This window comes from Oncorhynchus tshawytscha, linkage group LG05 (assembly GCF_018296145.1).
Source record: "Oncorhynchus tshawytscha isolate Ot180627B linkage group LG05, Otsh_v2.0, whole genome shotgun sequence".
NCBI lineage: Eukaryota > Metazoa > Chordata > Actinopteri > Salmoniformes > Salmonidae > Oncorhynchus > Oncorhynchus tshawytscha.
The window spans coordinates 89,636,323-89,661,490 of NC_056433.1; the positions used below are offsets into that span (position 1 = coordinate 89,636,323).

Genomic DNA, 25,168 nt, shown 5'->3' on the forward strand with positions numbered 1-25,168 from the left:
ACGGGCCCATAGTGCAGTTAAACGTGAGTACCGTGTCAGAGTGCCGTCCGGCCATCACATCTCCTATACAGCTGAGTTGACAGTTGATATAGTCGTTGAGCAGAGCGTTCCATTGGCCCAGGGAGTGCAGCGTGCGCAGCACAGCAACTATCTCCTCAGCCAGTGTACTGCTGTGACTGGCTGTCAGAGAGGCCTGGGGTCGGGACTTCCTGCGTCTCAGAGAGCCCTCTGTGACAGGGACAGGAAGACATGTTATGACAGAGAACAGACAAAAGAAAGCAGATGAAGTTACTCTGAGGGAACGTTTCTATACGGTGCTGTGAATACGGATACATATCTCAGAGCAGGGGCAGGTCAGAAGTTGAACCTTAACATATCTCTGAGCAGTAGACAACCCAGGAAAACAAAGAGTTTAGGATCAGGGTGAGGGGTTAGGGGTCACGGTACAGGGGTCACGGTACATACCTCTGAGCAGGGGCAGGTCAGAGGAGCACAGTAGACAACCCAGGAAAACAAAGAGTTTAGGATCAGGGTGAGGGGTTAGGGGTCACGGTACAGGGGTCACGGTACATACCTCTGAGCAGGGGCAAGTCAGAAGAGCGAAGTAGACAACCCAGGAAACCAAAGAGTTTAGGATCAGGGTGAGGGGTTAGGGGTCACGGGTTAGGGTACATACCTCTGAGCAGGGGCAGGTCAGAGGAGCACAGTAGACAACCCAGGAAACCAAAGAGTGTAGGTTCAGGGTGAGGGGTTAAGGGTCACGGGTTAGGGTACATACCTCTGAGCAGGGGCAAGTCAGAAGAGCAGGAGCGCAGTAGACACCCCAGGAATCCAAAGAGTTTCTCCACCAGGAACTTCATGTCCTGAGATCTCTCCATCTTGTCCCAGGAGGGGAGCACGGCCTGCAGCAGACGCAGAGCCAGGATCTGGAGACAGTGAGGAGACACTCGTTACACACAGAATAATATGGACACGGGATAAAGGGAATGTCTTGTTTAGCCATCTCTATAAAGCGGACGCAGAGCCAGGACGCAGAGCCAGGACACAGAGCCAGGACACAGAGCCAGGACACAGAGCCAGGACACAGAGCCAGGACACAGAGCCAGGACACAGAGCCAGGACACAGAGCCAGGACACAGAGCCAGGACACAGAGCCAGGACACAGAGCCAGGACACAGAGCCAGGACACAGAGCCAGGACACAGAGCCAAGATCAGTTAGACATCTGGAGACAGGGAGGAGGAGACCGTGTAAGGGACATGCCTCTTGGCAATCTCCCTCCCTATTCAGTCCCTTCGGGAGCGTGATGGAGGCCTGTACTGTCCCTTCTGGAGCCTGATGGAGGCCTGTACTGTCCCTTCTGGAGCCTGATGGAGGCCTGTACTGTCCCTTCTGGAGCCTGATGGAGGCCTGTACTGTCCCTTCTGGAGCCTGATGGAGGCCTGTACTGTCCCTTCTGGAGCCTGATGGAGGCCTGTACTGTCCCTTCTGGAGCCTGATGGAGGCCTGTACTGTCCCTTCTGGAGCCTGATGGAGGCCTGTACTGTCCCTTCTGGAGCCTGATGGAGGCCTGTACTGTCCCTTCTGGAGCCTGATGGAGGCCTGTACTGTCCCTTCTGGAGCCTGATGGAGGCCTGTACTGTCCCTTCTGGAGCCTGATGGAGGCCTGTACTGTCCCTTCTGGAGCCTGATGGAGGCCTGTACTGTCCCTTCTGGAGCCTGATGGAGGCCTGTACTGTCCTCTGGAGCCTGATGGAGGCCTGTACTGTCTCTTCTGGAGCCTGATGGAGGCCTGTACTGTCTCTTCTGGAGCCTGATGGAGGCCTGTACTGTCCCTTCTGGAGCCTGATGGAGGCCTGTACTGTCCCTTCTGGAGCCTGATGGAGGCCTGTACTGTCCCTTCTGGAGCCTGATGGAGGCCTGTACTGTCCCTCTGGAGCCTGATGGAGGCCTGTACTGTCTCTTCTGGAGCCTGATGGAGGCCTGTACTGTCTCTTCTGGAGCCTGATGGAGGCCTGTACTGTCCCTTCTGGAGCCTGATGGAGGCCTGTACTGTCTCTTCTGGAGCCTGATGGAGGCCTGTACTGTCCCTCTGGAGCCTGATGGAGGCCTGTACTGTCCCTTCTGGAGCCTGATGGAGGCCTGTACTGTCCCTCTGGAGCCTGATGGAGGCCTGTACTGTCCCTTCTGGAGCCTGATGGAGGCCTGTACTGTCCCTTCTGGAGCCTGATGGAGGCCTGTACTGTCTCTTCTGGAGCCTGATGGAGGCCTGTACTGTCTCTTCTGGAGCCTGATGGAGGCCTGTACTGTCCCTTCTGGAGCCTGATGGAGGCCTGTACTGTCCCTTCTGGAGCCTGATGGAGGCCTGTACTGTCCCTCTGGAGCCTGATGGAGGCCTGTACTGTCCCTTCTGGAGCCTGATGGAGGCCTGTACTGTCCCTCTGGAGCCTGATGGAGGCCTGTACTGTCCCTTCTGGAGCCTGATGGAGGCCTGTACTGTCTCTTCTGGAGCCTGATGGAGGCCTGTACTGTCCCTTCTGGAGCCTGATGGAGGCCTGTACTGTCCCTTCTGGAGCCTGATGGCAGAGATACCAAAGGCAGAGCCTCCCCAGCACCAGCAGGACATCACCACCAGTCTTTTATTGACCAACATCAAGGTGGTCTTACCTGTCTCTGCAGAGTAACAGCATTACAGGACTGTTGTCCCTCTACGATGCGGATCAGCAGACCGATCCAGGCTGAAGTACTGAGAGAAGAACACATCTGAGGCTGGAGGGCCACGCTGCGGATGAAACCCAGAGTACACCAGCTACGATGCTGCTCCCTGGACACCAGCCGGTGAGATGGACAACCTGAGGGTAGAGGTCAGAGGTCAGGACAGAGAGTACACCAGCTACGATGCTGCTCCCTGGACACCAGCCGGGGGGGACCTGAGGGTAGAGGTCAGGACAGAGTACACCAGCTACGATGCTGCTCCCTGGACACCAGCCGGGGGGGACCTGAGGGTAGAGGTCAGAGTTCAGGACAGAGTACACCAGCTACGATGCTGCTCCCTGGACACCAGCCGGTGAGAACCTGAGGGTAGAGGTCAGACAGACATTTCTCCGGGCTGAGTGATTACAGAGCCTCTTCCTTGAGATCAAGTGAGTTACCGGTCTTATCGTTGGCTCCACTCTCCACCAGCATGCGGAGAAGACCACAGAGGGTCCGTGTGGCGTCTGTCTGCATCACCTCGGAGTAGATCCCAGCAGACAGAGACAGGGTCTTCAACAGGTTCACTGTGCTGGTTAACAACATGGCTGTAGGGTGGGCACTCTTATCCAGCACCTCTCCTTCTAGTACACACACAGGAATATACATTAGAGAAAAGGTCTGTCTGACATGTTATTTCACCTTCCTTTCTACACACTGAAGGCCTTGCTTTGATCGTTGTTGATGTAGACCTTAAGACATCTAATTTAACTGATTTGATTGGATCAGGGGGTGCATATGTACTGACCAGGGGGTGCATATGTACTGACCAGGGGGTGCATATATACTGACCAGTGTCATCCTCGGTGTCAGAGTCTTCAGTAGCAGGCTGGGAGGCAGGCGGGGGCTCTGACAGTTTCAGGTCGTATTTTCCCTCCTTCCCCATCCTGTAGGAGTTGGTACTGCTGGTATCCCACTGGACCCTAATCCACCCATCCTCACCCAGCTCCCCTATCACCCGGCCCAGACCCGGCGCAGGACCGTCCTACACAGAGACTAACATTTTAGTCATTTAACACAAGGGTTCTCAAACTTTTTCACTCAGACCCCCCTTCCAACATTGGGAAACAGCCCGCACCCAAAACCCCACGTTTATTTCTATGGCCACCTTGCACATTTTACTATTACAACTTTTAAAGAGTAAGTTGAACAGATGACATTCATATTCTGACAATCTCTGTAACTCACTTAGATAATATATTTGATGTTACAGAAAACACAGCAATGCCAAAGGTGGAGGTGCTGCTGTTTATATTCAGAACCACATTCCTGTAGAGCTTAGAGACGATCTCATGTTAAATACTGTTGAAGTAATAATGGCTACAGGTTCATCTGCCTCACCTAAAGCCCATTCTGGTGGGAAGCTGCTGTAGACCACCAAGTGCTAACAGTCAGTATCTGGATAACATGTGTGAAATGCTTGATCCTCAGGATCCATAATAAACCCCAGGAAGAGTAGCTGCTGCCTTGGCAGGAACTAATGGGGATCCATAATAAACCCCAGGAAGAGTAGCTGCTGCCTTGGCAGGAACTAATGGGGATCCATAATAAACCCCAGGAAGAGTAGCTGCTGCCTTGGCAGGAACTAATGGGGATCCATAATAAACCCCAGGAAGAGTAGCTGCTGCCTTGGCAGGAACTAATGGGGATCCATAATAAACCCCAGGAAGAGTAGCTGCTGCCTTGGCAGGAACTAATGGGGACCCATAATAAACCCCAGGAAGAGTAGCTGCTGCCTTGGCAGGAACTAATGGGGATCCATAATAAACCCCAGGAAGAGTAGCTGCTGCCTTGGCAGGAACTAATGGGGATCCATAATAAACCCCAGGAAGAGTAGCTGCTGCCTTGGCAGGAACTAATGGGGATCCATAATAAACCCCAGGAAGAGTAGCTGCTGCCTTGGCAGGAACTAATGGGGATCCATAATAAACCCCAGGAAGAGTAGCTGCTGCCTTGGCAGGAACTAATGGGGACCCATAATAAACCCCAGGAAGAGTAGCTGCTGCCTTGGCAGGAACTAATGGGGATCCATAATAAACCCCAGGAAGAGTAGCTGCTGCCTTGGCAGGAACTAATGGGGACCCATAATAAACCCCAGGAAGAGTAGCTGCTGCCTTGGCAGGAACTAATGAGGATCCATAATAAACCCCAGGAAGAGTAGCTGCTGCCTTGGCAGGAACTAATGGGGATCCATAATAAACCCCCGGAAGAGTAGCTGCTGCCTTGGCAGGAACTAATGGGGACCCATAATAAACCCCAGGAAGAGTAGCTGCTGCCTTGGCAGGAACTAATGGGGACCCATAATAAACCCCAGGAAGAGTAGCTGCTGCCTTGGCAGGAACTAATGAGGATCCATAATAAACCCCAGGAAGAGTAGCTGCTGCCTTGGCAGGAACTAATGGGGATCCATAATAAACCCCAGGAAGAGTAGCTGCTGCCTTGGCAGGAACTAATGGGGATCCATAATAAACCCCAGGAAGAGTAGCTGCTGCCTTGGCAGGAACTAATGGGGACCCATAATAAACCCCAGGAAGAGTAGCTGCTGCCTTGGCAGGAACTAATGGGGACCCATAATAAACCCCAGGAAGAGTAGCTGCTGCCTTGGCAGGAACTAATGGGGATCCATAATAAACCCCAGGAAGAGTAGCTGCTGCCTTGGCAGGAACTAATGGGGATCCATAATAAACCCTAGGAAGAGTAGCTGCTGCCTTGGCAGGAACTAATGGGGATCCATAATAAACCTCAGGAAGAGTAGCTGCTGCAGATCAGCAATTGACCTGATCTCCCCACTTCCAGTCCAGTCTCCTCATACTTAGTGAATCAGTATAAACTAGTCGTATTAATAGTAGTAGTATTAGTAATAATAGTTATAGTAGTACACCAGTACTATATAATACCAGTAGTACTACTGTAATTGACCTGATCTCCCCACTTCCAGTCCAGTCCTCTCATCACTCTGGTTCCGATCTTCATCATGGCGGCAAGTTCAGGCCCTGAGGCGGGCAGGGGAGTGGGGGTCGCCTCCTTTCGGCTCTCCTCCAGTACCGTAGCTGACCCCCCGTGACCTCTCGACCCCAGCTCCTCCTCACTGCTGTCTGTACTGGGGCCTGGAAACAATAGTCAATAACAGACTATGATCAATAACCATGTGTGTGTGTGTGTGTGTGTGTGTGTGTGTGTGTGTGCGCGCCTATATGAGTCTGAAAGGGCATACTCCATGCTGCCTGTCCTCACCTATGAGTCGGAGGATGCTCTGTGTGAGAGCCAGAGTTCCAGAGTTAAGCAGCAGAGCGAGGCTGTTGGCCCCGTGTTTCAGAGACAGCATGTGGAGCATGGAGAGAAGGAAACGGGCCTGAGGGATGGTGCCCAGACTGGGGCCGGCCGGGTTCTCATTGGTAATGGTCTGGAGAGGGACGGGCTGTACACCTGGGAATACACATGGTCACAACCCAGACTGACAGAGTTAGGTCATACTTCCCACATGGTCACAACCCAGACTGACAGAGTTAGGTCATACTTCCCACATGGTCACAACCCAGACTGACAGAGTTAGGTCATACTTCCCACATGGTCACAACCCAGACTGACAGAGTTAGGTCACACTTCCCACATGGTCACAACCCAGACTGACAGAGTTAGGTCACACTTCCCACATGGTCACAACCCAGACTGACAGAGTTAGGTCATACTTCCCACATGGTCACAACCCAGACTGACAGAGTTAGGTCACACTTCCCACATGGTCACAACCCAGACTGACAGAGTTAGGGCATACTTCCCACATGGTCACAACCCAGACTGACAGAGTTAGGTCACACTTCCCACATGGTCACAACCCAGACTGACAGAGTTAGGTCATACTTCCCACATGGTCACAACCCAGACTGACAGAGTTAGGTCACACTTCCCACATGGTCACAACCCAGACTGACAGAGTTAGGTCATACATTCATTCATTCATTTGCATTTAGGTCAGAATTTTGACTCTTGACTCTAAGGATAATGTTTGAGCCTTGTTAGTAGCCTGGTGCGGTCAGGGCAACCTCTATAAAACATGGATATTAAAAGTACTGGCCCCACCAGGCTACGCGGAGCCGTGTTAGTAGCCTCTACTAAAGGCTACGCGGAGCCGTGTTAGTAGCCTCTACTAAAGGCTACGCGGAGCCGTGTTAGTAGCCTCTACTAAAAGCTACGCGGAGCCGTGTTAGTAGCCTCTACTAAAGGCTACGCGGAGCCGTGTTAGTAGCCTCTACTAAAGGCTACGCGGAGCCGTGTTAGTAGCCTCTACTAAAGGCTACGCGGAGCCGTGTTAGTAGCCTCTACTAAAGGCTACGCGGAGCCGTGTTAGTAGCCTCTACTAAAGGCCACGCGGAGCCGTGTTAGTAGCCTCTACTAAAGGCCACCAGCCGTGTTAGTAGGTCTACTAATGGCCACCAGCCGTGTTAGTAGCCTCTACTAAAGGTGAGCCGTGTTAGTAGCATCTACTAAAGGCTACGCGGAGCCGTGTTATCAGGCTCTACAAATTCATTTGCGTGGAGCCGTCAGTTAGTAGGCTCTTGACTAAAGGATACGTGGAGCCGTGTTAGTAGCCTCTACTAAAGGTACGTGGAGCCGTGTTAGTAACTCTACTAAAGGCTACGTGGAGCCGTGTTAGTAGCCTCTACTAAAGGCTACGTGGAGCCGTGTTAGTAGCCTCTACTAAAGGCTACGTGGAGCCGTGTTAGTAGCCTCTACTAAAGGCTACGTGGAGCCGTGTTAGTAGCCTCTACTAAAGGCTACGTGGAGCCGTGTTAGTAGCCTCTACTAAAGGCTACGTGGAGCCGTGTTAGTAGCCTCTACTAAAGGCTACGTGGAGCCGTGTTAGTAGCCTCTACTAAAGGCTACGTGGAGCCGTGTTAGTAGCCTCTACTAAAGGCTACGCGGAGCCATGTTAGCTCACCCAGTTGATTAAAGCTGCCGCTGGCCTCCAGCAGGATGTTGCGTAGGTTCTGGATGGACCAGGAGTAGAGCTTCCCGAAGGTGACCTCTAACAGCATGCGGTTGAAGGGAGGGATCAGACCAACGTCTTTCAGACAGTCAGACAGCGGCTCCCTGAGGTACACAACACACAGTAACTAACACACACACAGTAACTAACACACACACAGTAACTAACACACAACACACAGTAACACACACACAACACACACACACCAGTAACTAACACACACACACACCAGTAACTAACACACACACACACACACACCAGTAACTAACACACACACACACACACACACCAGTAACTACACACACACACACAAGTAACTAACACACACACACACACACACCAGTAACTAACACACACAACACACACACACACACACACACACACGTAACACACACCAGTAACTAAACACACACACACAAGTAACTAACACACACACACACACACCAGTAACTAACACACACACACACACACACACCAGTAACTAACACACACACACACACACACCAGTAACTAACACACACACACACCAGTAACTAACACACACACACACCAGTAACAAACACACACACACAGACCAGTAACTAACACACACACACACAGACCAGTAACTAACACACACACACACAGACCAGTAACTAACACACACACACACACACACACACACACACCAGTAACTAACACACACACACACACACACAGACCAGTAACTAACACACACACACAGACCAGTAACTAACACACACACACACACACCAGTAACTAACACACACACACACACACACACCAGTAACACACACACACACACACACCAGTAACTACACACACACACACACACACACCAGTAACTACACACACACACACCAGTAACTAACACACACACACACCAGTAACTAACACACACACACACACAGTAACTAACACACACACACACACACACACACACACCAGTAACTACACACACACACACACACACACCAGTAAACACACACACACACACACACCAGTAACACAACACACACACACACCAGTAACTACACACACACCAGTAACTAACAAACAACACACACACACACACACCAGTAACTAACACACACACACACACACCAGTAACTAACACACACACACCAGTAACTAACACACACACACACCAGTAACTAACACACACACACACACCAGTAACTACACACACACACCAGTAACTACACACACACACCAGTAACTACACACACACACACACACACCAGTAACTACACACACACACACACACACACCAGTAACACACACACACACACCAGTAACTAACACACACACACACACCAGTAACTAACACACACACACACCAGTAACTAACACACACACACACACACCAGTAACTAACACACACACACGCACACCAGTAACTAACACACACACACCAGTAACTAACACACACACCAGTAACTAACACACACACACACCAGTAACTAACACACACACACCAGTAACTAACACACACACACACACACACACACACACACACACACACAGTAACAACACACACACACCAGTAACTAACACACACACACACACACACAGTAACACACACACACCAGTAACACACACACACACACACACCAGTAACTCAGTTCCACACACACACACACACACCAGTAACTAACACACACACACACCAGTAACTAACACACACACACCAGTAACTCACACACACACACACACCAGTAACTAACACACACACACACACACACACACCAGTAACTAACACACACACACACACACACACCAGTAACTAACACACACACACACACCAGTAACTAACACAGCTTCAACCCAGCACACACACACACACACACCAGTAACTAACACACACACACACACCAGTAACTAACATGGCACACACACACACAGAATAACTCACACACACACACACACACCAGTAACTAACACACACACACACACACCAGTAACTAACACACACACACACACACCAGTAACTAAGGCCACACACTCACACACACCAGTAACTAACACACTCACACACCAGTAACTAACACACACACACACACACACCAGCTAACTCAACACACACACACCAGTAACTAACACACACACACCAGCTAACTCATTTCACACACACACCAGTAACTAACATTTCACACACCACCAGCTAACTCATTTCACACACCAGTAACCGGCTACACACACACACACCACCCGGCTACCTCATTTCACACACCACCAGTAACTCATTTCACACACCACACCAGCTAACTCATTTCACACACACACGTACCTCATTTCACTCACACACACACCAGTAACTCATTTCACACACCACCCGGCTACACCATTTCACTCACCACCCGGCACCTCATTTCACACACCAGTAACTAACCAACGGCACTCATTTCACACACACCAGTAACTAACACACACATATACACAACTAAACATGCATTAAATCAGTTCCACAGCTGCCATGAGCCTGAGACATGGCTGTGGACCCGGAGGAGGAGTTTACCATGTCTCAGGCTCCTCAACAGACATCCTTTCCAACTCAGAAACAACTGTAAAGCCAGTGGCATGTACCCGATGTTGGTCCCCTCAGGCTACCTCATTTGACTCCAATCCTGCCACCTCATTTCACACAGCATGGCATACCTCATTTCACTCACAATCCTGCTCCTCATTTCACTTCAGCATCCTGCTACCTCATTTCACTCACAATCCTGCTACCTCATTTCACTCCAACTGAGAATATCATATCAAATCCTAGACTACCTCATTTCATTCAAAACCCTAAACCTCCATTTCATTCATAACCCTGCTACCTCATTTCACTCACAATCCTGCTACCTCATTTCACTCACAATCCTGCTACCTCATTTCATTCATAATCCTGCTACCTCATTTCATTCATAATCCTGCTACCTCATTTCATTCATAATATTTCTACCTCATTTCATTCATTGTCCTCATCTTTCTCACCATCCTGCTACCTCATTTCACTCAATCCTGCTACCTCATTTCATTCATAATCCTGCTACCTCATCTTATTCACTATCCTGCTACCTCATCTTATTCACTATCCTGCTACCTCATCTTATTCACTATCCTGCTACCTCATCATAATCACTTCTCTCCCCTTTAAACAACTGATGACAGGGATATGGATTCAATTGGACATAAATCAACATTTGCGAAATTAGATTTGAGAGTGTAATGTCCCTTTAATATTCACCCATAATGGTCTTCCCTGTCCCTCCACATTCACCGGTAGACATTAATTCGCCCTACAGAACCGTGTTCTTCCCCCCTGTCTGATACGGACCTACAGAAATAGAATTCTGATCGCTGGTCCACCCAGCACAAAAACAAAATGTACTTGAATGGTAATGTCCGTGTCCCATTCTGCACCTGTTTGAGAAGACACTTCCTCATCTTCTCCACGTCGAGTGGCTCCTCCTTCAGAGCGAACTCTACGATGGTCCCCATGAGGCTAGAGGTAGAGAAGACTCCCTGGACACTGTGCTTCAGCCACTTAAACTTCTGGACGTGAGCGACCGTGTTGAGGAGAGGAGCCAGCCTATCCTGCTGCTAGACAACACACAGCAATACAATTGACATGGCAGATCACACCTCTATTCAGGATGAAGGAGAGGAGTGGGATAGAGGAGCATGACTTTAGAAACAGCAGAAGGAGAGAGAGAGAGCAGAAGGAGAGAGAGAGAGGGGAGAGAGCGACAGAGAGAGAGAGCGACAGAGAGAGAGCGACAGAGAGAGAGAGCGACAGAGAGCGACAGAGAGCGACAGAGAGCGACAGAGAGCGACAGAGAGAGAGAGAGAGAGAGAGGCACACCTTGGGTGTCTTGTTGGTGGGTGGTTTTCTGTCTGTGGGGGCAGGGCTTATGGGGACACAGAGCTCCTCCTCATTGGTCCCTTCATTCTCTAGTTTCGGCTCCTCTACTACGTCTGCCGATTCAGACTTCTTAGGCACTTCAACAGCAGACATAGAAAATCAACACAATAGACACACACCATACCAGCCTAACCCTTTACATTAATGACATGCGGGAGAAACAGGCGCAGGTCTCGCTCCAAGTAAAACAAATCATTGATGTTTTGGTCATCTCGGCCGTCACAATGACACAACGAGTGCCATTAATAACCCTTCTGAGGCCAGTAACTACCTCTCTTCTTCCTGCAGTCTCTGATGAGCTTCTGTGTGATCCTCTTCCAGCGCGGCTGGGCGCTGAGCAGCTTCAGCTTGGACACGATGGAGAGGTCGCTGCTCACGGCAGGACGCAGCTCGTTGAACAGGAAGCGCAGCCTCTCGATGACAGGAGCACAGACCTCCTTATAACTACGACCCTGCTCCTGGTGGGTCTGGAACAACGAGGAGAGAGAGAGAAAGACACTGTATCTATCCCCAAATACCAAACCCAGGACCTACAATCACTAGCCTGGCCTGGCCCCAGATCTGTTACTGCTGTAAAGGCAACTTCTTCTAAGAGTTGGCTATACAGCACAAACAGACCTGGGACCAGGCTACAGAATAACATGGAATTACTTTTTCTATTTAGGATGAAATGATAGGCAGGTATGAAGTATACCTTGATTAAAGAGCACTTAGCCTGGTACACCATGCGACACACGTCAATCACAGATCTGGGGAGGGACCTCTGCTTCCCCTGCTCCACGCCCAAGGCACATTGGTTGACGAGGGAAAGGGCGATGTGACCTATGAGAGGGCCAGACGCTGCCGTCAATCACCCAGTAACCAATCAAATCACTTGATAAACTAGAGAACTTCTAAAAAGCCCTCTGTTACTACACACACACACACACACACAGTAAGTGTGGTTGCTAGGTTACCGAGGTCCTGGTGTTTGAGCAGGCAGCAGAGAAGCAGACGGCCTACTTCCTCCACAGGGTGCTCCAGGGGGAAGGTGATGGGTGTGATGAGGTGGTACTGTTTACAGCACCGCTCCATTTGGCACAGGAAGTCCTGCAACAGAAAAACACCAAGACGCTGTAGGTAGACAGGTGGCACGCACACACACGGGACTGTCCGGCTCCAAGGACATGGAAACATAGGATAGGGTGTAACCAGTGTTTCAGATAGCTACGGATAAATTACATATATTAAATATAGTCACAGCTCGAAATACCAATTTGAAATGTATGACTATTACCCTGCCTTAAACCTGCCTTCCTCGGCACCAAACCCCCTGGCCCCTAACCCCTGGCTCCTAACCCCTAAACCCCTGGCCCCTAAACCCCTCGCCCCTAACCCCTGGGCCCATCGGCCCCTAACCCCTGGCCCCTAAACCCCTCGCCCTAACCCCTCGGGCCCTAACCCCTGGGCCCATCGGCCCCTAACCCCATCGGCCCCTAACCCATCGGCCCCTAAACCCATCGGACCCTGGCCCCTAAACCCTCGGACCCTAAACCCTCACACCCTAAACCCTCGGACCCTAACCCTCGGGCCCTAACCCCTGGGCCCATCGGCCCCTAACCCCATCGGCCCCTAACCCATCGGCCCCTAAACCCATCGGACCCTGGCCCCTAAAACCTAAACCCTCGGACCCTAAACCCTCGGACCCTAAACCCTCGGACCCTAAACCTCGGACCCTAACCCCATCGGCCCCTAAACCCTCGGCCCCTAAACCCATCGGACCCTGGCCCCTAAACCCTCAGACCCTAAACCCTAACACCATCGGCCCCGGCCCCTAACCTTCACAGTGTGGTCCTGAGTGGTGTTGTCAGCGATAGCCTGTAAGAAGGGCTGGGCGTGGTCGCTGAGGGTGAGCCAGCGGGAGTACATCTTATCTGGTGTTCCCGGCAACCAGCAGTGGTCCTCATCCTTCTCCTCGTTGTAGTTGTAGTGGATCTGACTGGTCTGCAGACCACCTTGGAAGATGGACGACTGGAGCCATTCTGATGAGAGAGAGGTAACGTGCTGGTTACAATCAGATGATTCAATCTCAAACAGCATGACCGATTGAGCCTCGATTTAAAAATGGCTCAATCTGTTTCTAGGAAAGCAGCCCTGTGAGTTCAACAACACAATCTGAAACTTGTCCACCAGGTTCCATCAAAAATATGATGCACTGACTGATGTACTGACTAGCACATTATCTCCATGACAACAGGTCAGGGTCACTGACTAGCACATTACCTCCATGACAACAGGTCAGGGTTACTGACTAGCACATTACCTCCATGACAACAGGTCAGGGTTACTGACTAGCACATTATCTCCATGACAACAGGTCAGGGTTACTGACTAGCACATTACCTCCATGACAACAGGTCAGGGTTACTGACTAGCACATTACCTCCATGACAACAGGTCAGGGTTACTGACTAGCACATTATCTCCATGACAACAGGTCAGGGTTACTGACTAGCACATTACCTCCATGACAACAGGTCAGGGTCACTGACTAGCACATTATCTCCATGACAACAGGTCAGGGTTACTGACTAGTACATTATCTCCATGACAACAGGTCAGAGTTACTGACTAGTACATTATCTCCATGGTCAACAGGTCAAGGGGCAAGATCAGGGTCAGGCAGGCACAGTACCTCCATGACAACAGGTCAGGGTTCAGGGTTACTCACTGGCACATTCTACCTCCATGACAACATGGGTGACAGTACATTATCTCCATGGGGGTGCTGTACATTATCTCCATGGTCCAGGTAAGAGGCAAGATCAGGGTCAGGCAGGAGCAGGTCAGGGTTACTCCTGGTTACCTCCATGACAACAGGTAAGGGTTCGACTAGCACATTATCTCCATGACAACAGGTCAGGGTTACTGACTAGTACATTATCTCCATGACAACAGGTCAGAGTTACTGACTAGTACATTATCTCCATGGTCAACAGGTCAAGGGGCAAGATCAGGGTCAGGCAGGAGTTAGAGGTCAGAGGTCAGGGTTACTCACTGGCACATTCTATCTCCATGGGTGACAGGGGGGTGCTGTTGGCCAGGTAAGAGGCGTGGAGGCCCAGCAGGAGTCCCAGGTTCCTCTCTGTGTCGATGAGGGGGGAGCACAGGCTGCTCAGGTCTGGGGTGGTCACTGTCTCCTGGTTGGGCTGGAGGACACAGGGAACAACAGAGAGAGGACACAGGGAACAGAGAGAAGACACAGGGAACAGAGAGAGGACACAGGGAATAGATATACCGTTTAAAAAAATACTATTCTGAGACTGCACTGAGATTATTTCAATGTTCAACGCCTGTTCGGGGACTATTCTGAGACTTTTCGAAGACTATTCAAAATCTGTTCCAAGACTAATCAAAGACCAAGAACAACAGTGAGAAGTGTAACAGCTCTGAAGAAGTAAGGATGAAAACACACCTCTATGTACTGTCCAACACAGAAAGCCTGCATAGACACCCTGGTGTTCTCAAACTGCAGGGCTGCTTCCAACGCAACAACAGGGTCTTCTCCTGTAAACTGGGCTATAAAGGAGGGGACAGGTTACGCCACAATACACATTGAAGAATAAATTACATCAGTCAAAATTAAATGTAATCAAATAAGTATAGAATGAATAGATTGGTAAAAGACAACTCTGACACCATAAAAAATGCATGTCTGTTCTGCAGTTCCAAAAGAACCGCAGTCGATCACAATACCTCTACCACAATACAACAGTCAAGTGTTTCTCCACAGTTCCATACCCAGAATGCTGTTCCCAGTGAGCGACTGGGCCTGGAAGTCTTTGATGTCGTAGACTTTCCCGTCCACGACGGTCCAGAAGCCGCCATCTTTGTTGTGGTTCTCCAGGTCGGCCTTGCGGATCAGAGACATCTCCTCATTGTTCTTCGAGCTCTGCCCTGTGAAGAATGAGCCTGTCGCAGCAGACACACACTAGTCACATTCTATCCCACCACACACTAGTCACATTCTAACTTCACATTCTATCCCACCACACACTAGTCACATTCTATCCCACCACACACTAGTCACATTCTATCCCACCACACACTAGTCACATTCTATCCCACCACACACTGGTCACATTCTATCCCACCACACACTAGTCACATTCTATCCCACCACACACTGGTCACATTCTATCCCACCACACACTAGTCACATTCTATCCCACCACACACTAGTCACATTTCTCACATCCCACCACACACTAGTCACATTCTATCCCACCACACTAGTCAGTCACATTCACTAGTCACATTCTATCCCACCACACACTAGTCACATTCTCACATTCTATCCCACCACACACTAGTCACATTCTATCCCCCACACTAGTCACACTGGTCACATTCTAACCCACCACACACTAGTCACATTCTAACTCACATTCTATCCCACCACACACTAGTCACATTCTAACTTCACATCCTATCCCACACACTAGTCACATTCTATCCCCACACTAGTCACATTCTATCCCACCACACACTAGTCACATTCTATCCCACCACACACTAGTCACATTCTATCCCACCACACACTAGTCACATTCTATCCCACCACACACTAGTCACATTCTAACCTCACATTCTATCCCACCACACACTAGTCACATTCTAACCTCACATTCTATCCCACCACACACTAGTCACATTCTAACCCACCACACACTAGTCACATTCTATCCCACCACACACTGGTCACATTCTAACCTAGTCACGTTCTATCCCACCACACACTAGTCACATTCTATCCCACCTAACTAGTCACATTCTATCCCACCACACACTAGTCACATTCTAACCTCACACACTATCCATTCACCACACACTAGTCACATTCTAACCTCACATTCTATCCCACCACACACTAGTCACATTCTATCCCACCACACACTAGTCACATTCTAACCTAGTCACATTCTATCCCACCACACACTAGTCACATTCTATCCCACCACACACTAGTCACATTCTATCCCACCACACACTAGTCACATTCTAACCCACCACACACTAGTCACATTCTAACCTCACACACTAGTCCCACCCACACACTAGTCACATTCTATCCCACCACACACTAGTCACATTTTAACCCACCACACACTGGTCACATTCTATCCCACCACACACTAGTCACATTCTATCCCACCACACACTAGTCACATTCTATCCCACCACACACTAGTCACATTTTCCCACCACACACTAGTCACATTTCTCACATTCTAACCCACCACACACTAGTCACATTCTAACCCACCACACACTAGTCACATTCTATCCCACCACACACTAGTCACATTCTAACCCACCACACACTAGTCACATTCTATCCCACCACACACTAGTCACATTCTATCCCACCACACACTAGTCACATTCTATCCCACCACACACTAGTCACATTCACACTAGTCACATTCTATCCCACCACACACTAGTCACATTCTAACTTCACATTCTATCCCACCACACACTAGTCACATTCTATCCAATCACACACTAGTCACATTCTAACTTCACATTCTATCCCATCACACACTAGTCACATTCTATCCCACCACACACTAGTCACATTCTATCCCACCACACACTAGTCACATTCTATCCCACCACACACTAGTCACATTCTATCCCACCACACACTAGTCACATTCTATCCCACCACACACACTAGTCACATTCTATCCCACCACACACTAGTCACATTCTCCCACCACACACTAGTCACATTCTATCCCACCACACACTAGTCACATTCTATCCAATCACACACTAGTCACATTCTATCCCACCACACACTGGTCACATTCTAACCTCACGTTCTATCCCACCACTCACTGGTCACATTCTAACCTCACGTTCTATCCCACCACTCACTAGTCACATTCTAACCTCACGTTCTATCCCACCACACACTGGTCACATTCTAACCTCACGTTCTATCCCACCACTCACTAGTCACATTCTAACCTCACATTCTATCCCACCACACACTAGTCACATTCTAACCCACCACACACTAGTCACATTCTATCCCACCACACACTAGTCACATTCTAACCCACCACACACTAGTCACATTCTAACCTCACATTCTATCCCACCACACACTAGTCACATTCTATCCCACCACACACTAGTCACATTCTATCCAATCACACACTAGTCACATTCTATCCCACCACACACTAGTCACATTCTATCCCACCACACACTAGTCACATTCTATCCCACCACACACTAGTCACATTCTATCCCACCACACACTAGTCACATTCTAACCTCACATTCTATCCCACCACACACTAGTCACACTAGTCACATTCTATCCCACCACACACTAGTCACATTCTAACCCACCACACACTAGTCACATTCTAACCCACCACACACTAGTCACATTCTATCATTTTAACCCCACCACACACTAGTCACATTCTAACCCACCACACACTAGTCACATTCTAATCCCACCACACACTAGTCACATTTCTATCCCACCACACACTAGTCACATTCTAACCCACCACACACTAGTCACATTCTAACCTCACATTCTATCCCCACACACTAGTCACTAAGTCACATTCTATCCCACCACACACTGGTCACATTCTAACCTCACATTCTAACCCACACTAGTCACACTAAGTCACATTCTATCCCACCACACACTAGTCACATTCTATTCCCACCACACACTGGTCACACTAAGTCACATTCTATCCCACCACACACTAGTCACATTCTATCCCACCACACACTAGTCACATTCTAACCTCACATTCTATCCCACCACACACTAGTCACATTCTATCCCACCACACACTAGTCACATTCTAACCTCACATTCTTTCCCACCACACACTAAACCGGGGAACAGCAACTTGATTCAACCGCGGGCCCGATTTATTCTTGCGCGGATTGTCGGAACACAATTACAAATCATTTGTAGACTGCAAATTACCCCAAAGAAGCCCAAACAGATATCATGTTTGAATAAAATATAATAATTATAACCACAAATAACCACTAACCCAGCTCACACAACTAGTTACATTCTAAACACAACTAACCACTAACAACTAATTACATTCTAACCACAACTAACACCTAACCAACCTCTCACAACTAGTTACATTCCAACCACAACTAACCACTAACCAACCTCTCACAACTAGTTACATTCCAACCACAAATAACCACTAACCCACCTCTCACAACTAGTTACATTCTAATCACAACTAACCACTAACAACTAGTTACATTCTAACCACAACTAACCACTAACAACTAATTACATTCTAACCACAACTAACCCCTAACAACTAATTACATTCTAACCACAACTAACCACTAACCAACCTCTCACAACTAGTTACATTCCAACCACAACTAACCACTAACCAACCTCTCACAACTAGTTACATTCCAACCACAACTAACCACTAACCCACCTCTCACAACTAGTTACATTCTAACCACAACTAACCACTAACCCACCTCTCACAACTAGTTACATTCCAACCACAACTAACCACTAACCCACCTCTCACAACTAGTTACATTCTAACCACAACTAACCACTAACCCACCTCTCACAACTAGTTACATTCTAACCACAACTAACCCCTAACAACTAATTACATTCTAACCACAACTAACCACTAACCAACCTCTCACAACTAGTTACATTCCAACCACAACTAACCACTAACCCACCTCTCACAACTAGTTACATTCTAACCACAACTAACCACTAACCCACCTCTCACAACTAGTTACATTCTAACCACAACTAACCACTAACCCACCTCTCACAACTAGTTACATTCTAACCACAACTAACCACTAACCCACAACTAGTTACATTCTAACCACAACTAACCACTAACCCACCTCTCACAACTAGTTACATTCTAACCACAACTAACCACTAACCCACAACTAGTTACATTCTAACCACAACTAACCACTAACCCACCTCTCACAACTAGTTACATTCTAACCACAACTAACCACTAACCCACAACTAGTTACATTCTAACATACTGAAACGCTCCACATTTAACCTACCAAATGCTCCAGTCTAGGTTTAAATTCACCAGTCATTCCACACTCTTCAACCCTGGTCCCCTGACCTCCCCCCCAGGAGGCTCTGTACCCATGATGCCGGGCCAGGCCAGGTCTTCGTTGTCGTCCCTCTCGTGTCCAGGCGCCAGGTGGTTGAAGCGGTCCAGGTGCTCCAGCAGCCCAGTCAGCAGAGGGATGGAGCCGGTCTCCTGCATCAGGCCGGGGTCCATGGTCAGCAGCAACACGATGGACACCACCAGCTCAGGGAGGAGAACACCTACAGGCCACGAGGAAAAACAGACCCTTGTTCATCTGTTACCCCGTTGGGTAGAAATATAACATTCTCACATCATACCACCTCAAAAACAGGTACGAGTCAGGGTTGATCAATTCACAAAGTAAAGTGGAAGGAAATGTAATTTCAGTTTAATTTCTAAATCGATCCGAACCCTGTACAGCCTGGCAGACTTAGATTAACCAGAGTACTACTAACCAGTGAGGTCACCCTCGATGACCCGAGAACCAGAGTACTACTAACCAGTGAGGTCACCCTCGATGACCCGAGAACCAGAGACTAACCAGTGAGTCACTACTAACCAGTGAGGTCACCCTCGATGACCCGAGAACCAGAGTACTACTAACCAGTGAGGTCACCCTCGATGACCCGAGAACCAGAGTACTACTAACCAGTGAGGTCACTAACCAGTGAGGTCGATGACCCGAGAACCAGAGTACTACTAACCAGTGAGGTCACCCTGACCGATGACCCGAGAACCAGAGTTCTACTAACCAGTGAGGTCACCCTCGATGACCCGAGAACCAGAGTACTACTAACCAGTGAGGTCACCCTCGAGTACTACTAACCAGTGAGGTCACCCTCGATGACCCGAGAACCAGAACCAGAGTACTACTAACCAGTGAGGTCACCCCTCGATGACCCGAGAACCAGAGTACTACTAACCAGTGAGGTCACCCTCGATGACCCGAGAACCAGAGTACTACTAACCAGTGAGGGTCACTAACCAGTGAGGTCACCCTCGATGACCCGAGAACCAGAGTACTACTAACCAGTGAGGTCACCCCTAACGATGACCCGAGAACCAGAGTACTACTAACCAGTGAGGTCACCCTCGATGACCCGAGAACCAGAGTACTACTAACCAGTGAGGTCACCCTCGATGACCCGAGAACCAGAGTACTACTAACCAGTGAGGTCACCCTCGATGACCCGAGAACCAGAGTACTACTAACCAGTGAGGTCACCCCCGATGACCCGAGAACCAGAGTCTACTAACCAGTGAGGTCACTAACCAGTGAGGACCCGAGAACCAGAGTACTACTAACCAGTGAGGTCACCTAACCGATGACCCGAGAACCAGAGTTCTACTAACCAGTGAGGTCACCCCCAGAGTACTACTAACCAGTGACCCGAGACCCGAGAACCAGAGTACTACTAACCAGTGAGGTCACCCCGATGACCCGAGAACCAGAGTACTACTAACCAGTGAGGTCACCCTCGATGACCCGAGAACCAGAGTTCTACTAACCAGTGAGGTCACCCCCGATGACCCGAGAACCAGAGTACTACTAACCAGTGAGGTCACCCTCGATGACCCGAGAACCAGAGTTCTACTAACCAGTGAGGTCACCCTCGATGACCCGAGAACCAGAGTTCTACTAACCAGTGAGGTCACCCTCGATGACCCGAGAACCAGAGTACTACTAACCAGTGAGGTCACCCCCGATGACCCGAGAACCAGAGTACTACTAACCAGTGAGGTCACCCTCGATGACCCGAGAACCAGAGTACTACTAACCAGTGAGGTCACCCTCGATGACCCGAGAACCAGAGTACTACTAACCAGTGAGGTCAGGTCCCCCGATGACCCGAGAACCAGAGTACTACTAACCAGTGAGGTCACCCTCGATGACCCGAGAACCGATGACCCGAGAACCGAGAGTACTACTAACCAGTGAGGTCACCCTCGATGACCCGAGAACCAGAGTACTACTAACCAGTGAGGTCACCCTCGATGACCCGAGAACCAGAGTACTACTAACCAGTGAGGTCACCCTCGATGACCCGAGAACCAGAGTACTACTAACCAGTGAGATCACCCGATGACCCGAGAACCAGAGTACTACTAACCAGTGAGGATGACCCGAGAACCAGAGTACTACTAACCAGTGAGGTCACCCTCGATGACCCAGTGAGAACCAGAGTTCTACTAACCAGTGAGGTCACCCCTCGATGACCCGAGAACCAGAGTACTACTAACCAGTGAGGTCACCCTCGATGACCCGAGAACCAGAGTACTACTAACCAGTGAGGTCACCCTCGATGACCCGAGAACCAGAGTACTACTAACCAGTGAGGTCACCCTCGATGACCCGAGAACCAGAGTACTACTAACCAGTGAGGTCACCCTCGATGACCCGAGCCACTTCATTGAAGTGTCTGTGTCCGGTGAAGGCTATGCTGGTAGCCACAGGGAGGATGTCTCCAATGTGAGTACACAGTAGGGCGATGTACTTCTTCAACAGGGACCCCACACCCAGCAGCTCTGGATCTGCAGGAAGGAAATATGGGCAATAAATATCAATAATCTGGAGGCGAACGAAACCTACACCTGTTTAGCTCGCGGAGTAGAACACTAGAAAAATATAAAGGAGAGCATCACTCTAGGAGCTCAGGTGAAGTCATCTAATAACCTATGAACCAACGTTTGGACAGACAAGCTGTCTTCATCAGGGTATAATGATAAACACGGCGAGTCACTAATTTATATCGTGTCAAAGGATACACACGGGTGTCTGTAATCATGTCCGGGTGAAACCTGATATCATTGGTTGACTTACAGATATTCAAAACATATAAAAACATGAATGGATAACAGCAGCTTCATTAAATAGTACCCACAAACCACCAGTCTCAACGTCAACAGTGAAGAGGCGACTAAGGTGCTGGCCTTCTTGGCAGAGTTTGTTGCCTGGTGTTATTCGGGTACTATTTAATGAAGCTGCCAGTTGAGGACTTGTGAGGTGTCTGTTTCTCAAACTAGACACTCTAATGCACTTGTCCTCTTGCTCAGTTGTGCACCGGGGCCTCCCACTCCTCTTTCTATTCTGGTTAGAGCCAGTTTGCTCTGTTCTGTGAAGGGAGTAGTACATAGCATACATAGAGATCTTCAATTCAAGGTTGTGGGAATAACCTTCATTTCTCAGAACAAGAATAGACTGACGAGTTTCAGAAGAAATGTCTTTGTTTCTAGCCATTCTGAGCCTGTAATCAAACCCACAAATGCTGATGCTCCAGATACTCAACCAGTCTAAAGAAGACCAGTTTTATTGCTTCTTTAAATCAGAACAACCGTTATCAGATGTGCTAACATAAGGATTTTCTAATGATCAAACCCCAACGGAGGACTGTGATGACTCACTGTATCCGTTGGTGTTTTCGGTGCCGTTGACCCCCAGGTAGAGTTTGCTGACCAGCAGCCTCTGGAAGCGCAGCAACAGGTCGAGGGAGGCCGAGCGTTCTTTACTAACGTGCTCCGTGTCGACCCCGCTAGATATCCTCCGGGCCACGTCCTTCAGTCTAACGATGGTCTGAGAGGCGATGTTCCTGAGGGATCAAAACAAAACGTTCATTCTGTACAATATTCCCCACATTTGGCGAGATGTAAAACCCCGCAAGGAGACTACTATACATGGGACACCCATAAAGAATACAAGATCTTCTGGTAAAATAACAGGTTTTCTTCCTCAATACAGGCCTGCTGGTGCTTCTAAAAGGGATCGATGGAAGTCGGGTCCTTATCAGGGTAAGCATTATTATTTATTTATCTGTTATTTTACCAGGTAAGTTGACTGAGAACACGTTCTCATTTGCAGCAACGACCTGGGGAATAGTTACAGGGGAGAGGAGGGGGATGAATGAGCCAATTGTAAACTGGGGATTATTAGGTGACCGTGATGGTTTGAGGGCCAGATTGGGAATTTAGCCAGGACACCGGGGTTAACACCCCTACTCTTACGATAAGTGCCATGGGATCTTTAATGACCACAGAGAGTCAGGACACCTGTTTAACGTCCCATCCGAAAGACGGCACCCAACACAGTGTCCCCAGTCACTGCCGACCAGAGGAAAGAGTGCCTCCTACTGGCCCTCCAACACCACTTCCAGCAGCATCTGGTCTCCCATCCAGGGACTGACCAGGACCAACCCTGCTTAGCTTCAGAAGCAAGCCAGCAGTGGTATGCAGGATGGTATGCTGCTGGTTTTTGATTCTGATCCTTCCCCAAAAATAAATGTAAAGCTCAGTCCAGTGTTAACTGCCCACCTCAGTAGCTGCTGTACGAGCTGGACCAGAGGAAGGCTCTGCTTCCCAGCAGACTCGTATATCCCGGTGTTGATGAGGTCTTTGTCCAGGGTGGTGCGGCAACGCAGCATGGTGGAGGCATTGGCCTCCTGCTCATCGACCTCCTTCTCTTTCTGGGCCTCCTTCTTTGCCTCTATGTCCTAGTGGACAACGGATCATTAGAATTTAGTCAACTTGGATTTGTCACCAGTATAAAAACACACACGGAGACAAAAAGACATGCATAAAAATGCATAGAATTTGTAAGACTGCCGTACAATTGGAGAGGAAAGAGATTTTCATGTATAATCAGGTCTAAAATGATTGGCGCCCTTTTGATAAAGTAGAATTTATTTTATAGTATTCTTTTTGCTCATCTTTATCAAGCCAATCATATCGGTTATCATCACTACATGTTGGTGAATAAATTACGTGTTGCAGCAAGTAGGTATTAAATCCTCCGTGTCGGATTGAAAGTGACAACTTTTCCATAATTGAATCATTTGTACATTTTTGTTGGCATTGCATAAACTTACTGTACAGTGCCTGATTCACACCCATTTGGTTGTGTTTAGAAATTTACATGAATTAAATTTAGATCGTGTCACTAGCCTAGACACACACACACACACACACACAATACCCAATAACATCAAAGTGGAATTATGTTTATAGACATTTTTACAAATTAATAAAAAATGAAAAGCTGAAATGTGTTGAGTCACTAAGTATTCAACTCCTTTGTTATGGCAAGTCTACACTGGAGTTGTTACCAAGACAACACTGAAGGTTCCTGAGTGGCCCAGTTAGAGTTTGGACGGACTTGAACATGTCTGTCTCGCCATGATCAACAAACAACTTGACAGAGCTTGAAAAAATAAAATAAATAAATGTGCAAATATTGTACAATCCTGGTGTGTAAAGCTCTTAGAGCCCTATTCCCTACATAGTACACTACGTTTGACCAGAGCCCTATATAGTGGCACTACTTTAGACCAGAGCCCTATTCCCTACATAGTGCACTACGTTTGAC

General features: G+C 48.8%; 1 protein-coding gene across 1 annotated transcript in view; it reads right to left on the reverse strand.

The window, feature by feature from the left end:
* herc2 (HECT and RLD domain containing E3 ubiquitin protein ligase 2) overlaps window positions 1-25,168 on the reverse strand; it is a 170,942-nt gene that overhangs the window by 97,777 nt on the left and 47,997 nt on the right. Inside the window, exons 20-41 of the mRNA XM_042322735.1 lie at window positions 24,118-24,296; window positions 23,215-23,399; window positions 22,189-22,344; window positions 19,866-20,051; window positions 15,434-15,604; window positions 15,108-15,211; window positions 14,691-14,841; window positions 13,472-13,674; window positions 12,610-12,742; window positions 12,348-12,475; window positions 11,925-12,120; window positions 11,594-11,730; window positions 11,017-11,331; window positions 10,324-10,343; window positions 7,690-7,841; window positions 5,985-6,176; window positions 5,670-5,857; window positions 3,543-3,735; window positions 3,152-3,334; window positions 2,667-2,851; window positions 779-926; window positions 32-228 (exon numbers count right to left, since the gene is read on the reverse strand). Of these exons, the coding sequence (XP_042178669.1) occupies window positions 32-228; window positions 779-926; window positions 2,667-2,851; window positions 3,152-3,334; window positions 3,543-3,735; window positions 5,670-5,857; window positions 5,985-6,176; window positions 7,690-7,841; window positions 10,324-10,343; window positions 11,017-11,331; window positions 11,594-11,730; window positions 11,925-12,120; window positions 12,348-12,475; window positions 12,610-12,742; window positions 13,472-13,674; window positions 14,691-14,841; window positions 15,108-15,211; window positions 15,434-15,604; window positions 19,866-20,051; window positions 22,189-22,344; window positions 23,215-23,399; window positions 24,118-24,296 (3,702 nt within the window). The remainder of the gene's footprint in view (window positions 1-31; window positions 229-778; window positions 927-2,666; window positions 2,852-3,151; window positions 3,335-3,542; window positions 3,736-5,669; window positions 5,858-5,984; window positions 6,177-7,689; window positions 7,842-10,323; window positions 10,344-11,016; window positions 11,332-11,593; window positions 11,731-11,924; window positions 12,121-12,347; window positions 12,476-12,609; window positions 12,743-13,471; window positions 13,675-14,690; window positions 14,842-15,107; window positions 15,212-15,433; window positions 15,605-19,865; window positions 20,052-22,188; window positions 22,345-23,214; window positions 23,400-24,117; window positions 24,297-25,168) is intronic.